General features: G+C 33.8%; 1 protein-coding gene across 1 annotated transcript; it reads left to right on the forward strand.

The window, feature by feature from the left end:
• The first annotated feature begins 3,821 nt into the window (after positions 1 to 3,821).
• eEF1gamma (elongation factor 1-gamma) lies at positions 3,822 to 15,787 on the forward strand. The gene is made up of 10 exons (XM_076457825.1): positions 3,822 to 3,961; positions 4,097 to 4,255; positions 5,604 to 5,667; positions 7,091 to 7,233; positions 8,378 to 8,521; positions 8,860 to 8,989; positions 10,435 to 10,636; positions 12,786 to 12,955; positions 14,724 to 14,848; positions 15,481 to 15,787. The coding sequence occupies exons 1-10, from the start codon at positions 3,950 to 3,952 to the stop codon at positions 15,631 to 15,633; spliced, it is 1,302 nt and encodes a 433-aa protein (XP_076313940.1). The 5' UTR covers positions 3,822 to 3,949; the 3' UTR covers positions 15,634 to 15,787.
• The last annotated feature ends 1,419 nt before the right edge of the window (positions 15,788 to 17,206 follow it).

Genomic DNA, 17,206 nt, shown 5'->3' on the forward strand with positions numbered 1-17,206 from the left:
TTAATGTCACAAGATAATTTAAAATAACTCGCTGAAACAATATTTTAGCATTGTTTTCACCAGTGGTATTGTTTTGGTGAAAAAGACGTCCTATTCAAAAAGAATTATAAATAAAAATGAATTTAATTTCAGACAAAATCGATGAAGCTATTGGAGGAGATCTGCAGCGAGATTACAATAATAAAGTTGAGAAACTACAAAATAACATTAAAACAATACAACAATGTTTCATTAATAAAATTGGCAAGGCCCAGCATGGCCAGGGATGTTAAGGCGTTCGACTCGTAATCTGAGGGTCGCGGGTTCGAATCCCCGTTGCACCAAATATGCTCGCTCTTTCAGCCGTGGGGTCATTATAATGTGACGGTCAAGTCCACTATTCGTTGGTAAAAGAGTAGCCCAACAATTGGCGGTGGGTGGTGATGACTAGCTGCCTTCCCTCTACTGTTACACTGCTAAATTAGGTACGGCTAGCACAGATAGCGAAATTCCAAAAGACAAGCAAACAAAACTGTGAAGGTGAAAAAGAACATCAGCAACATGATAAAACGTCTGTAAAATGAATAATTAAAGATTGAGTCTGAGCCACACCTGTTTCTGAATTGGTTCAATCATAAATATCACTTGCTACAAATTATGGAATAGGAAGATTTAATCGACACTCCATCTATGTCATGTCCAAATCCAGTTTCAGAATTTAGTGAGACAGTTTAACAATGACCAGGTGATAAACCAACAAGTCATGATGAGAGGCATCTCAGACTTAGTTCAAACACATTTCCATAAACCTTTTTCTGTTCATTTAAAAGGACTGTCTTTAACAACATTAAGCAGTAACGACCAAACATTGATAGCTACTTAATTTGAAAAGTTCAGAAGGAAGTAGAGAGAGTACCTGTGGAATGAAACAGGATACAGAAGGAAGTAGAGAGAGTACCTGTGAAATGAAACAGGATACAAAAGGAAGTAGAGAGAGTACCTGTGGAATGAAACAGGATACAGAAGAAATAATATAGTGTAGCTGAACTTGCAAATGATTTGAAAAGACTTACCCAGATGTCTGTCGTGAGATGTTGATTTACTGACACGTTATCAATTTACAAATATGATAACAAATGAGGAAGCAAGAATTACGCTAAAGTAAGGTAAATTTACGTTTTTAAAAGGAGATCTGCAGTTGGCTATAAAACAAGAATCCGTTAAAACAATTAAAGACAACATCCTTAATTTACAGAGTCATCAGATGGTGTAGTATATAAACACCAACTCCTGCTGCCGATAGTCTGAAAGAGTTGAAAGATTTAATTAGAAAACTAGTGATACAGAATGGGAAGATACGTTACAAGACAACAGACGTTACAAGTGTAAAATATTGCAAAGAACTGCAGAGGTCCGGCTTGGCCAGGTGGTTAAGGCACTCGACTCGTAATCCGAGGGTCGCGAGTTCGAGTACCCGTCACACCAAACATGCTCGCCCTTTCAGCCGTGGGGGCATTATAATGTGACGGTCAATCCCACTATTTATTGGTAAAGAGTATCCCAAAAGTTGGCAGTGGGTGGTGATGACTACCCGCCTTCTCTCTAGACTTACACTGCTAAATTAGGCACGGCTAGCGCAGACAGCCCTGGTGTAACTTTGCACGAAATTCAAAACAAACAAACAAACAGAACTGCAGAAGAAAACTTGAAAGGAATAACCACTCCTCCCAGAGAATACTAGGAAGAAGGAACTGCTGCAGGTGTGGAAAATTTGGTCATTTCCACCGAGACTGGAAAAAATCAACAGTTGTTACAACACTAAGAAGGAATTACCTCAGTGATGAGTCTTCAAGTCTAATCAAATCAAACGAACAGCCAAGAAACAGGTATTAGCTAGACTTAAAAATACTCCAAATGAGATAAGAAATTGACAATGAAAGACCTTAGTCAGCGAGTTCACAAGTCCTTAACCCACCTGGCCATCGTGGGACAAAAACGCCTGTATGCCTCATGATGTGTAGGTACTTGACATAAAGAAAAAGTTAAAATTGGAAACTGGCTTAATGTGGGGAACATGGATGTAAGTTTATCTCAAAATAGATTCCCATTCTTTGACCAAAAAGTTCGGCCCGGCATGGCCAAGCGTGTTAAGGCGTGCGACTCGTAATCTGAGGGTCGCGGGTTCGCATCCCCGTCGCGCTAAACATGCTCGCCCTTTCAACCGTGAGGGCGTTATAATGTGATGGTCAATCCCACTATTCGTTGGTAAAAGAGTAGTCCAAGAGTTGGCGGTGGGTGGTGATGACTAGCTGCCTTCCCTCTTGTCTTACACTGCTAAATTAGGGACGGCTAGCACAGATAGCCCTCGAATAGCTTTGTGCGAAATTCAAAAGCAAACAAACCAAAAAAGTTCCTGTTTATTACGTGACAAATACTGTATCCCAAAATGCGTAAATTATTCTGTAAGTTAGTCAGTTTCCTAGGACACATGGAAGGTGGGTATCTACAGATTCATTAAAAATTGACTCTCTTCAGATTGGTCAACACCAAAGAACCTCTATGAAATAAATGGATTTTGCTCTTACTGTTATCTTTTTATAAAACCATTCTCTACCATATATTTTCCTCTATTCAAATTAACTGAGAAGCCAAATTCGTTTTTCTGGACTTTTGATTACTTGTTGTTGTTTTTTTTGTTTGGAATTTTGAGCAAAACTACATGAAAGCAATTTGTGTTAGCCGTCCCTAATTTAGCAGTTAAAGACTAGAAGGAAAACAGCTAGTCATCATCACCTACCGCAAACTCTTCGACTACACTTTTACCAACGAATAGTGGGTTTGACCATCACATTATAATGCTTCCCTGGCTGAAAAGGCGAGCATACTTGGTGAGACGGGGATTCAAACCTGCGACCCGCAAATTGCGAAACGAGCGCTCCAAACACCTAGCCATACGTGAAATATTTTGTTACCAGTGGTGAAAGAAATACTTTTTGTTTTTAATTAATTCAAAATCAATAACTTCTGTTCTAGTGCTAATTTTTATGTAAGAATTCCAATAGTTTTCATAAGAGTTTCCTTGATATTCAAAAATTGTTCTTAAGAGCATAAACAGAGTCTGTTTTTGCAAAAAATCTGGTCCTGAAGACTTCTTTACATTGTATTCTTCCCTAAACAATCCGTGGGTGGTGATGACTAGCTGCCTTCCCTCTAGTCTTACACTGCTAAATTAGGGACGGCTAGCACAGATAGCCTTCGAGTAGCTTTGTGCGAAATTCCAAAACAAACAAACAAACAAACAAGCGAACCATGAGCCTGTCCTTCTGTGTTTTTAATATGAAATAAGCACATATATACGTATTTGATTATTAATACTAGTTTTACTTTGTTGCTTTTAATAAGTTTATTGCAATTAGGCTATAAACATATTTATGTTTTTGTTGTTGCTCTTTTATGAATAACAAATATATATATATATAATTAATGGATCAGGCTACAAAATGTCTCTACTGTGGTTCCGACTTGAACCAACACGCCTACTTCTAACTGATTTAGAAGGAATGAGTTCTTTATAAACCATTATCTTATTTTGAATACAATTATTTATTTCGTTTAGGTGTTGTTGTTTTTTTCAAATATAATTATGCATTAGTTTCGCCGATTTTAAGTCATATTACACATTTTAAAATGTTTTTGTTTAATGATAAATAAAAATAAATGCAATTACGATTTAACAAAATTCCAAATAATACAAGTCAAATATTGTTGTTCACGTGTAATATAATTTGTATAAACACTTCTTGTTTTCAAAAACGTTAGAAATACATTTTTTTAAAATAATTACGTTAAATCCACCTTAACTAAAAATTAATTCAACGTTAAATAAAACCAATGTGAGGCATGATGGGATAGAATTATCGAGCAAAATTTGCTTTTATCGGCGTTGTTAATTCCTTTCGTAGTGGCAGAGATGGCGTGTGGGGTAAGTGTTTGTTGTGCATGTAGAATTATTTATATATCCAGCGTAATCGTACTTGATGATTCATTAATGCTACACTAAAGTAAATTTAAATAACATTTTAATGCATAACTTGATATTTATTTTATTATATTTCAGACCCTTTATACATACGCTGCGAATTTCAGGGCGTTTAAAGCTCTTATTGCAGCAGAATACAGTGGTGTACAAGTGAGAATTGTGAATGGTCCACCCGAATTTGTTTTTGGAGAAACTAATAAATCGGAAGAATTCCGAAAAAAGTTTCCATTAGGAAAGGTTTGTGATGTTTGATATATTTTATGAAAACCGTTAAGAGTTTATTTTTGATGTTGTCTAGACGCCATGAAATTCAGGAAGTTAAACTTGAGTAGTTCAAAATGCAATATACAAATCAGTTAGTTTTGCAATCATACTCAAATTAAGTAAATTTATTACAACCTACACTAAAAAAAATGCGACTTTTGACGTGTTAATAGTTGGGATTTGAGGTGAGTGCAACAGATATTCTACTTTAATATTTATTCGTTAATAAAGTGTAGCTTTCTTGACGATCCATATAAAATTTATTATTATATCATGAATGAAAAGTTTCAGTACAGCATCCGTGTGTTAATAAGTTACACATAAGATAATGAATTTATGACAAGTGAAATGATTAGATGTTAGAATGGACCTACAAAAGCTTTTGAATTGTATAAATATAGGTATGTTATCCTAGTAGTAGCAGAAATGAGTTTGATTTAATGGATATTGTGTTAGGTAGGTCACAGTGGCTGATCCAGAAGTGACAAACAGTTGATTACAACAGTAAGAGACCTACAAAAGCATGCATGATCTGTTCAACACTCAGAAACTGCTTGAAGATTAGAGTACAGAAAATATGAGATAACAACACTAGTTGAGTTGGAATATTGACTGAAGAAATAAAAAACACTAAATGGGTCATTCTGACCTCAGTATGGAATTATTTGTAATACTGGCGACTTTCAACTGTTCACGTTCTCTAATCTCCATTCAAAGGCATCCCAGAATATTTCCTTTGTCTGTGGTGTAAAACTTGGAGAAATATGAAGTGAATTTCTGTCTCTTGCTTGTAATGTTGAAATTATAAGCATAATGTAACATTGATCCAACATAATTAAAAATGTCGCGTATAAGTTGGCCTTGCAAAAATATCTTTAAAATTAACGTGTTCTTTATTACGATGTTAGAAAACCGAGTTACGTACAGTAGAGAAGTGCGTTACGTAACTGTAAAGTAATTTATCAAAATTTAAATATTTTGGAGAAATGTATACGTACAGTGGAAAAACAGAGGTAGTTTCAGTATGGCTGTTACTAATCTTAAAATACAACTAAGTGATATAAAGGTACAAGTGTCAAAACTGCAGTGTATTGAAACAGTGGTTCATTTTCTGCTAATACTAGTATTGTCAAGAATTCAAACTTATGAAAAGATTTGCCCTTCAAAAGATTGAAACTTGATTTTACAGAACATAGTTTAATATTTAAACTGTGTTGTGTTTCTAGATGTAACAGTTATTGCTCTACAAGCATACATTTGCATTTTGTTTTAGGGTTTTTAGAAGTGTTTAACATCAATCAGTTTTTTTCTTTAATTGAAGGTTCCAGCATTTGAAACGTCTGATAACAAGTTCATATTCGAGAGTAATGCCATAGCTCACTACAGTAAGTATGCAAGTTGTTTATAGACTTGTGTGTGGACATTTTGTGGGTACTACAAGATTGATTGGTGTCATTTTAAAAGTATCAAATTGATTCCTTGTAGTTTTTATGGTTCTTCAGAAATTTATTTCACTAGATATTGTGTTCTGTAATCTAAAGATGGTTGGTATGGGTACTGAAACTAAAGTACAGAATGACATTTTCCCCTTCCTTTAAACCTTTAACATGAGGATGACCTAAGGTCAAAACATTGTTCTGTGCTTTAATTTAATGTTTTAATATCCATACCAGTCATCTCTTAGAATAGTTTGTTTTAAGTGGGTTTCTCATCATGAATCTTTGAACATTATAAGGAGGACTACCTTATTCCAAATTGGTGATGAAGAGAGAGTATTGTTAACAGGTCATTCTTTGTGAAATATGGAAGTAATATTTTGTATACAAGTAATAAACTGTTATAAAACATTCAGTATCTTACTGAAGTGTTAAAGTTCCCTTTTAGATGGTTCTACAAATACTGTTAAAATGATTATAAGAAATAGTTTCTTCTATCAATTTTCAACAAGTTTTAAAGTTAATGTGTTCTAATATTGAAGAATAAAACTGCCTCAAGAAATGATTCACAGTATGAATAAGTTAGCGTGGCCAGGTGGTTAAGGCACTCGACTCGTAATTCAAGGGTAGCAGGTTTGAATCCTCATAACAACCAGCATGCTTGCCCCTTTCAGTCGTGGGGCCGTTATAATGTTACAGTCAATCCCACTGTTAGTTGATAAGAGTAGCCCAAGAGTTGACGGGGGTGGTGACGACTAGCTGCCTTCCCTCTAGTCTTGCACTGCTAAATTAAAGACAGCTTGTGCAGATAGCCCTTGTGTAGCTTAGTGCAAAATTCAAGAAACAAACACAGTTTGAAGTATTGGTGTTGATTGCCTATCTTATAGCATTAACTAGTACTAATCTGAGGTGCACTTGAGAGTATACCTCTGCTATGTAGGATTACCCACATTTGGCTTTCAGAAAATACAGAAATGTTATTGTTGTACATGGACCATGTTTGTCAGGCAACAACAAATATTTCATATATATATATATATTCATTAAGTTCTGTCATAATCTTATTTTTGACTTCAGTTATAGAACAAATTGTGTGAAAAACATCCACATGTTAAGAGATTATTTTTTATTTTGGTAATCTTGACCCATCAAAAGTTAATTATTTCTGAGTTGGATCATAGTGCATGTATGCAAACGATTGTCCAAATATATTCAGTGCTTTTCAAGAAATATTTCTGACAAATGGAAATGCATGGTTGAAAACATAACCTATGTCCACCTTGTGGTGGAAAAAATAAGTCTGTAGAAATTGAATGCAAATTTCTGTTTTTGGGTGTAATTTACTATCAAATTCTGGTGTTCTTTTATTTAGTTGGTAATGAGCAGCTAAGAGGAGAAACTGCTTTGGACCAAGCTTTTATTATCCAGTGGATCAACTTTGCTGACCATGAAATCCTACCAAGTGCCTGTACTTGGGTATTTCCATGTCTGGGTATCATGCAGTACAATAAACAGGTGTGTTTTTGGTTCTAACTGAAGGAGAAATATCACCAGTAGATGGCGTAATGTTTTAGTAACTTGGACTAAATGTCCTACTTCAGTTAATATGTAACTATTAGCAACCTTCATAATGACTTAATTCTTTGTACTGGATAGGTACGTCTTGTTTTTCCTGTGATGTAGTGGAAACACTTGACTCAAATTTAGAAATTTCTAAAATTTTCAGCTTAAAAAATCTATGTTAGTTTGATTGTCGTGTCTGTACTATAAATTGTCTTATTACATATTTCTTACTGGCACTCTATCCATATATACATACAAATATTACATAATACAGCATGTGGTAATGTGATTGAGCTATATACAATGCACTGTGTTGACATGAATAATTATTCATACTGTATTAGACTCCATAGAGAACTTGTGTGAATACAGAGGCAAAGCTTGTCCACAGTAGAAGGCTTAGTGACTAGAACACCATTATTAGCCAATCACAAAAGTAAATTTCCTAATACTTTTAGTTCCATCTAGTTGGTTGACAAATGTTTCTCTTGTGCAAAGGGCAATTATTTTTTAAACAGAAAAAAAAGACCAAAATATATTTTTTGAGGGTTCGAGCTTTTCAACACTACAGGGGTGATGCAGGCATAGATAAGTGTACAATAAATTGTGATGCTGTTTTAATCCAATGTCTGTTCCAGGGTGTTAGCCCACCCACCTGACGACACAGATGTTTAAGTAAGAAAGTTTTAGTTGACCAGAATGTCCATTAAGGTCGAACCCTGATTGTGAAAACTGAGTGTTTTTTGTAGGTCATAAAGAAGTGTAGGTGAGATACTGTACTGGTAAGATTAAATAAGTAGAAAATTGCAGAAAAACTTAAATTGTATTATCAAAGAATGATGGTCTTTATCAAGTACAAACCTTTGCTTTGGGACATGTAAGGTATTTAAATGTCTGTAGGTTTATATGTGAATCTGAACTGTGTGGAAGTTTGAACAAGTACCTAGTGCATTCTGGTGTTAATATCTTTTTGTGTTCTTCAGTAATTGTGTAGGATTAACACTAAAAAAAATCTTTGGGCTTTTGGTTGTATCCATGTTACCATGCACTTGTGAAATCTTGGTTGTGTTATTCACTGTTCTTTGTTTTTACTTAGGCTGCTGATCGTGCCAAAGAAGACATCATAAAGGCACTGAATGTGCTGAACAGTCATCTCCTTACAAGAACTTACCTTGTCGGAGAACGGATCACTCAAGCTGATATTACAGTGTGCTGTAATCTTTTGTTTCTTTATGAACACGTAAGTTTTATAATAAATTTATAACTTATTAAAGAAGTTCACACCATGACTTTTGCCATTCATGAAGTAATGTAACTATAGTGCCTCAACCACTACTATGTCTGTCATTCCTGTCTGACCTGATGACATCTGGTAGTGGACAAAAGGCTTCATTGGTACAGGATATGACAGATGTCGTGACATTGATGTATCATCACATGCTCCTTGTTTCCATGAGTATATACTTTAAAAAAAATTAAAATAATCGAAAAAGATCTCCGAACCAATGGGTGTTTACAAGTGAAATTGTGACATTTCTTTTTAAACCTGAATATCTCCTTTTTTTTTTTTTTTTTTAGGTTCTTGATCCAGCTTTCCGTAAATCCTTTGAGAATGTCAACAGATGGTTTACTACTTTGGTGAATCAGCCTCAGTTCAAAAAGGTTATTGGAGATTTTAAACTATGTGAAAAGATGGCTCAGTTTGATGGTAATTATTATCTAGTGAGAAAAGATTGTTATCTAGAAAGGAAGAATGTTTGAGTACATGAACAGTATGGTGAATAAGGAATGTTGTACTGCAGTGACCTTAACATAAGTAGTAATGAGACATGTATGGAAAGTGAAGCTGGTGAAGGAAGAATACTGTTAAACATGGTAGTTTTGATATTTCCTGACCTTTTACCATACTTAGGGTTTATTTTTAACACACAATTTAGAGTAACAATTCAGAATGTTGAAGTGCCTCTAGTAAGATTTTAAGTATGACAGTTTGTACATGTAGTCTATGGCTGTAAAATACATAACCCAACCTTCAATTGTTTATTAAAGGAATAAACTAAATTGTATATAATTTTGTTATCTGTAAGTGTCTAACTTTTTCTGTCCTCTTACATTTAGGCAAATTATTGTTTGGTGTCCCATACATGAAGCTGATTGGCCTTGAATTACCAAAAATAATTACTGTGTAAAGAAAGTTGCCCATCTGTCATGTTGGTTGGTATTGCTACCATAGTGGTACATTTTGACACGTTTCATGAAGCAACATTGCTTGGTGCCCCCAACAAAACAGTTTATCTTTTGAAAGTTCTTCTGGCTGTGTGTGTATACACAGTACAATCCTAGCATTGACCAACTAGACTTGAGTTAATTTTCTTGTTAGTTAAATTACTTTATTTTAGTAAATAGACAGAATATTCAGTTGCTTTGTTGTAAAGAATGGATCATCTACAACAAATAGTTATAAAGAAAATAATTGCACCTTTTTGTTAACTCAAATTGTAAAGCTAAATGTGAGGGTGGTTGAAATTTTTTTGTTGTTTTTTTTTTTCACATCAGCTCCAGCAAAGATTTGCTGTCCTCAAACTAAAACATAAGCCTTGTATGAATGTAAAGTTAACATTTGTAGCTTGGCTTTGTTAACTGACACATTGAGTCTGCACAAATAGGAAACCTGATTTCTACTATAATAACAGCAGTTGGAGTGGGATGGAAAATTAAGGCTAGCAGTTTTGTTGTTTTTGTAATTACTTCATGTCAACAAATGATGATAAAACTAAGTCTCTGAATTTTATCTGTAATATTTTGGTAACTTGGAAGGATGATGATTGTTTTTTTTTTTACAAAATTCATTGGTACAATCTGTTCATTACTAATGTACAGTATGCAATACATACTACAATAAGGCAATCATCATATAGGAAAAACAATTGGATTAACTAAATTAATTTAGCATAATTCTACATATTTTCATTAACATCATTGCAAAAATAGGCTTTTCTATTTACAAATTTGTGACATGATTTGATGAAGTGTGGTGAGTGAATTAGTTTTATTGGCTGTTGTCCTTGGAAGACTGGTTGTATTTTACAGTTGATCTTTGTCTAGCTTTTGTCCAGATTAGTCCAAGTGATTTTGTTTGTTTTTTTTACACAGCAAAGAAATTTGCTGAGTTCATGGGTAAAGAAAGTAAAGGTGGAAAAAAAGAAGGCAAGTCGCCTAAAGAAGGCAAGCCACCGAAGGAAGCCAAAAAAGAAAAGGAACCTAAAAAGGAAGAGGAAGAAGAACTGGATGAAACAGAAAAAGCCATTGCAGAAGAATCTAAGAAGAAAGATCCTTTTGATGACTTTCCAAAAGGGTTAGTTTCAGAAAAATATTGGAGGGAGATAATTGTATTCTTTAGTAGATTATTTAGGCAGAGTATTCATGATGAAACTTTTTGGAATGGATGGCAACTGCCTGTTGTGGAGACACAAGTGTAGAGGACTGTGTTTAAAGTCTTTGGCTTTTTGTCTTCAGTGTGAAGACGAAAGGTGGAAGACTTGAAATGTCATCCTCTGCACTTGTCTCCACAACAGGCAGTTGCTGTCCATTCTGCAAAGTTTTCATCAGTGATAATTGTACTTGAACTAAAGACATTTAATTGGGTCTTTTCTGTTGGATGTAAGGTAGTACAATGTTTTTATAGATTTCTGAAGCTTCTAGTTGAAGGAACAAAACTTAATTGGAATATGTACATACTTGCAGGTTTGTGGAATTGCTAAACACTTTAGGGTAAACCTTCAGTCTTTAGCATTTTTATCTGCTGCTGAGATGTAGTTGCACTTTATATTTAAATATAACAGGATAAAGCTTAACTTGGTGTGAAATTCATTAATAGACATTACTTTTGTAAAGATGTAATGGCTAGTAGTATCAATTGGAATGTACTGTTATTGTGTGTACATTATTAAACTAGATGCACTCTTACGGGTCCTCTTTCCTGAAATTGTGACAAATTTTTATTTCCTGCTTTTTAAAGTTCTTGTTTCATGCTGTGTTGTTACCTACTTGCAAAGTAATTTTGATCTTCAGACTAACAATACTTCTATCCATCAGAAATCTGTCAAATGTATCTTAATACAGAACTATATATTTTATCTTAATTTCACCAATGGGTCACTGTGGTTTTAGCAGATTTCACTAATTTATAACCACTAAATAACACTATAGATTTGTAGAATGAATTCAAATTATAACACAATACCACAAATGTTTAGTCTAAATAGCTTATGACATAACATTATACAATAAATATATATTGGATAATGTTATTGACTTTCCAGTCGTGCCAGATTAACATTAGTTACAGTGATGCAACACACATGCACTTGTTACTGTATCTAATATCATAAAACTGACCATTGGTCTGTACATAGCAACCTACATTGGCTCTGTTTTATTGGACTAGTATTTTGTAACATGCAGCCATATTTCAGGTATAATACGTTATGTTATTATTTAGCAATGAGTTATATTTCAATTAATTTTCTTAAAACATATAGAACAGTAAATAAAGTTTAGTAAACAATTCTTTTCTAGTTACAAACTTTGTGCTTGCTTGGCGTGAAAGTTTACATTGTTTCATACACATGAAATAACCCAAAAATTAGAAATTACTACATCAATACTGTAGAATTTCACTAATTTATCAAGCTTAGTAGCTAAGCTGTATTTGAATCTTATAAAATAGTTTCAAGTTTGTTAAAGACTAAATCTTGTATCAAAAGAATTACATTGACTTTGACACTGTAATACTTCAAATTGGCTGAAAAAGCCACTAGGGGACATTCTGAGCTTTTGATTGGTTATTTGACTGTGATGTTGAAATAAGGGGCTGTTTCCAAAAATGGGAAAGAGGTAAACAGGCCACTGTTTGATTTAGTGCAATGCTAACATCTCAGCATGTAGAAAAGATACAAGGTTCATATTATATTTTCCAGTTTGTAAATATCAATAACTTTAGTTTCTAATTTGTACAATAGTGTAGGCCTTATTGACATCACAAAAATCTAATTTAACCAGTGCTTTGTTCAACATACCACATGACACAAAATTTGTTAGTCAGGTGGCATTTTTTTAAATTAACTTTTAAGCACTCAACTGTTGTATAATACTAAAATTTTAATTATAATCTACAGTTTGATACTAAATTTATAAAATAGTCGTTACATAAAATGTTAAATACAAAGTCAGAAAATGCAGTGATATTGTCTTTGACTCATGTTGGCAGGGTTAATAAAATTCAAGTTGTATGTGATTTGAGTCCATTTTTAGAAGCTTCATGAAATGTTTTTTTCCTCCTCACAACTGTTACCATGTGGGAAGAAAACTGTCATAAATGAATGTTGAAAAAATCAGATAGTGACAAAGAATTAAAAATATATATAAACTTTTAAAAGGTGGCCTAAAATGTCCCTCCCCAGTAGGTGTTGACTATAATTTTGATGATCCATGTATACTTCCAGCACGTTTGTTATGGACTCTTTTAAACGAGTATATTCCAACGAAGATGAGCAGAAGTCTATAGCTTACTTCTGGGAGAACTTTGACAAGGAGAACTACTCCATTTGGTACAGTGAATACAAGTATCCTGAAGAACTGAGCCTTATTTTCATGAGTTGTAACCTCATTACTGGTACGTTTCTGCTTTATCTGATGAATGGCTGTTGTTATATTCATGAGTTGTAACCTCATTACTGGTACGTTTCTGCTTTATCTGATGAATGGCTGTTGTTATATTCATGAGTTGTAACCTCATTACTGGTACATTTCTGCTTTATCTGATGAACGGCTGTTGTAATGTTCCTGTTTAGTGTCTCCAATTTAAAAATTAAAAATGCAACTTCTAGTATTGAAAACTTGTATATCATATTTATTTAATACTTTTTATACTTAGATTTTAAACACGAGCTAATTGTAGCATTGATTTTGTTATTTTATAAGTTCACTTTGAAAGAATATTTTGTGATTTCTGAGGATGACTACATATCTAGAAAAGTTGTGGTTTTTTATCATTAGAGTGCAGATATGCCCACTGAGTTGTTCTGTTTAAGGTGTCATTTAGTGAATGTATTTTAACCATGTTTTTGATTAATACAGTAGATGGTAATTATTAGACAATTATTTATATTACAACACCCTGTATTTAGAAAGGAATGGACAAGCCTTACCAACTTGCTAGTTTTTTATTGACATGTTTACATTCAACATTGACACAGGTAATTGTGAAATTGGTTACTTGGAGTTTTTAAAAGATTTGGATAAAAGGCAACAAACTTGTTCTATTTGTTGGTAGAAGAAAATCTAAGTTAGTCGACAGATAGTGGTTGGTGGAAGACAAGAGGTTTTATTAATGAAGTCCTTAAGTGAATGAAATACATGGTACAACTGATCTTCCTCAGGGTTCTTTGGTATTTCAAATTTACAATAATATTGATAATGGAACACGTGGTAAATTACATTTGTAGATACTAAATTAATATGAAACTGCAAAAGATTATGTAATGTAGCAAAGATATTAAACTATTTAAGCTGAGCTAATATATAAGTGAAAATAAACATTGGTTTTCACAACATTAAGGCTACAGTAGGTAAATGTTATTTGATATGGGGAAAAGATCCAGGTATAGCTAGTAAGAACCTTGATAAGGTAAGGTAGCCTAGGCTTATTCTTAACATTCTAGAGGGCCGAGTACTGTTTTAAAAAAACTTTTTTATTTTTAAGCTGACAATTCTCAAATGTTATAAACTAAATGATTGGAGACAAAAGGCAAAATAATTGAGAGGAAATTGTGTGAAAATCCAAAGAAGGCTAAAAGAAACGTATACTTTTTTAATGGTTGAGTTTTGTTGGTATCAGTTCTGTGGATTTCAATAAGAAAATTCATGTTAGTGATAATGTCAACATGATTGTATGTTGTATACATAAATTTCAAGTTAAAGGAGTTTATAAGGTGTTCTTTGGAAGTCATGTACTTTATTTAGCTGTGACAACCTTGTTTGAGAATGGTTGTTGGAAAAGGTTCCAAGAAAATGTAAAGGTACAAGAGAAAGTGGTACCAGGTGTAGAAGAACAGTATCCGAGGTCAGAATTGGATATCTATGTAGTTTCATACAAAAGGGTGTGTACACAAGTAATGCAACATTTTACTTTTATAAAGTACTATCAGTAGTTTCATAGAATTAACTGTGTATCTGCCAAACTCTGTAACCTGCTTGTAACATTACAAGCTCAAATAACATTAGGGGATCTGTCGGGAGAAATGTTTCAAATGGGTGCATGATAGAAACATTGGATTTTTGTGTTTTGAAAATTATATAAAGGGGCTAAATAAGTCTCTCTTCAAAGGGTGACTACTGTGTGTGTGAGATTGTTTGTATCTTAAGTGTTATATTTCTTTTAGGTATGTTTCAAAGGTTGGATAAAATGAGGAAGAATGCATTTGGTAGTGTTTGTCTGTTTGGAGAAGATCATAACAACACCATCTCTGGCATATGGATTTGGAGAGGACACCAGTTAGCTTTTGAAGTAAGTTTGTATTTTTGAGAGATAAACATATTTTGTTTAAACAAGTAAATTTAAGTTTCTTCAAGAATAAGATTATATCATTTTAATTTCAAACCAAATATTTGTTCTTGTTCATTTTGAACTTTTTTTTAATACAGTTGTCTTTGTAACTTAGTTTACTAAAGCATTTAAGTTGGAACTTGAAAAATATGGTTAGCACTTTAATACTGTGGACGTGTAGAAAAGTGACAGTCGTACCTCACTGCTCAGTGAGACAAGAGTTTGTGGTGGGTGATATTTACTAGTTGGAGAACTTACAACATGCTGAATTTCTAAATATTCAAAGTTAGGAATTACAATGTGTAGAGAAGCATCCTGTTGTGTGATAGATTCAAAGTTGGGAGTGGGGATATAGGGTTTTCATGTGAAGGTGAATGGGTAATCTTGCACCCTTACCAACAAGAATTACTGATTTCCAATGTGTACAAGGAGAAAAAAAAACTGGAAGGATTCTGAAAAAATTAATTCATTGAGCACATTGTTTGTTTTTTTAAAACCAGTGGATTCTGTGCTTCTGATTTGAAATGTTTATTAAATATATTTTTAAAATATATTTTTTAAAACCTGAGGAAATCTCCTTTTCTCTTCTTCAGCTCTCTTCTGACTGGCAGGTAGACTATGAATCCTACAGTTGGACCAAACTGGATGCAGATGCAGAAGACACAAAGAAACTAGTGAACGAATATCTTGCATGGGAGGGGGATTTTGGGGGGAAGAAGTTTAACCAGGGCAAGATCTTCAAGTAAACAGCACGAGGAACATCTTCAGAAGTAACCAGCTACAAGTGCTTGTCTTTAAGCCCATTAAATTAAGTTCAGTTGTCAGTTTTACGAGATTTATTGCTTCATGTGAGAAGTGTTCAGTAAATAACTCGTGCTAATAAAGATTTGCTAAAGAAAACGAACGTGTTTATTAATTCTTATCAGTTACCCGTGTCAGGTCATAAAGACAGACATGCAGCATGCTTGCTTTGTAATTGTATGCAATCTAAAGTTTTTAAAAGTGAAACTTTGTAAAAATGGTTGAATACTTCAACTATCATTAAATTAAATGTTTTGTGGTTCAAATATAGATGTATTCGACTTATAACCTGAAGATCGTTGTTTCGAATCCCCATAACACCAAACATGCTCACCCTTTCAGCCGTGGGGGCGTTATAATGTTATGGCCAATCCCCATATTTGTTGGTGAAAGAGTAGCCCAAGAGTTGTTGGTGGGTGTTGATGACCAGCTGCCTTTCCTCTCGCTGTACATCGCTAAATTGGGGACAACTTGCACAGATAGCCCTTGTTTAGCTTTGTGCGAAATTCCAAACAAACCAATCCATGTAGGTTGTTTACTTCAGGTGTTTTAATAGAGCAAGTCATAGTCCAGATATCAGTTGTAATTCTTCCTACATGAAGTGTTCACAGTTTAGCCAAATTGTGGTAACCCACTACACGTCAAGGTGTAAATATTCAGCAAACCAGTTATCAAATTAAGTTGTATATAATAGCTACTTTCTCAGCTGACGTGTGTTTTCATGAACTTTGAAACGTTCAGGGTGACAAGTTGTGTATCATAATTAAACACGGCTAAAACTCGTTGCTTTTGAGACATTTGTAATACGGTTTAAAGTATAACTGACAATCTTTTGAATAAAAAAAAAAAAAGTAAAGGTGTACCACAAGCATGTGTCTTGCTGAGGGGGGATCTGTTCCCCCGTAAAATATTGAAAGAAACTGAAATGATAATGAAACTTCCTGCATTTTGAATGGTTGGAAACAAGTTTAATTATGTGTCCAGCCGTTACCTTGTTCCATTTTAAAACAGTTTATAAAATAATAAATTCGTTGAGCTATGTATTGTAACTTATCTCGGCCAAATCTCCCATTTATTATGTTTGTATTATGGTTTCAAGTAACGAGAAATATTAATTTAGAAATTAATTGAATGTCAATATGTATTAAATGTGTTATTTACCAATAAGATTGATACACAGAATTTTTTTTAACAAATAATACAATTTATAATGGTTATTGCAAATGATTTATGTACACAAGTTTTGCAAATTATACTGAGGATTCTATCTTTGAAGCGACGTGGTTAGGTGATTAAGGTACTCGACTCGTAATCTGAGGGTCGCAGGTTCGAATTCCCGTCACATCAAACATGCTCGTTCATTCAGCCGTGGGGGGTGCTATAAAGTTAGGTCAATCCCACAATTTGTAGTAAGAGTACCTCAACAGTTGGCGGTGGGTGGTGATGACTATCTGCCTTCCCTCTAGTCTTACACTGCTAAATTAGAGGCAGATAGCCCTCGTGTAGCTGTGTGCAAAA

Source organism: Tachypleus tridentatus, chromosome 9, assembly GCF_004210375.1.
Source record: "Tachypleus tridentatus isolate NWPU-2018 chromosome 9, ASM421037v1, whole genome shotgun sequence".
Lineage (NCBI taxonomy): Eukaryota > Metazoa > Arthropoda > Merostomata > Xiphosura > Limulidae > Tachypleus > Tachypleus tridentatus.

Coding starts and splice junctions, on each gene's coding strand:
- eEF1gamma (XM_076457825.1), top strand. Junction 4,256..5,603: donor AAAAGTTTCCATTAGGAAAG/GTTTGTGATGTT, acceptor CTTTAATTGAAG/GTTCCAGCATTTGAAACGTC. Junction 12,956..14,723: donor GAGTTGTAACCTCATTACTG/GTACGTTTCTGC, acceptor TATTTCTTTTAG/GTATGTTTCAAAGGTTGGAT.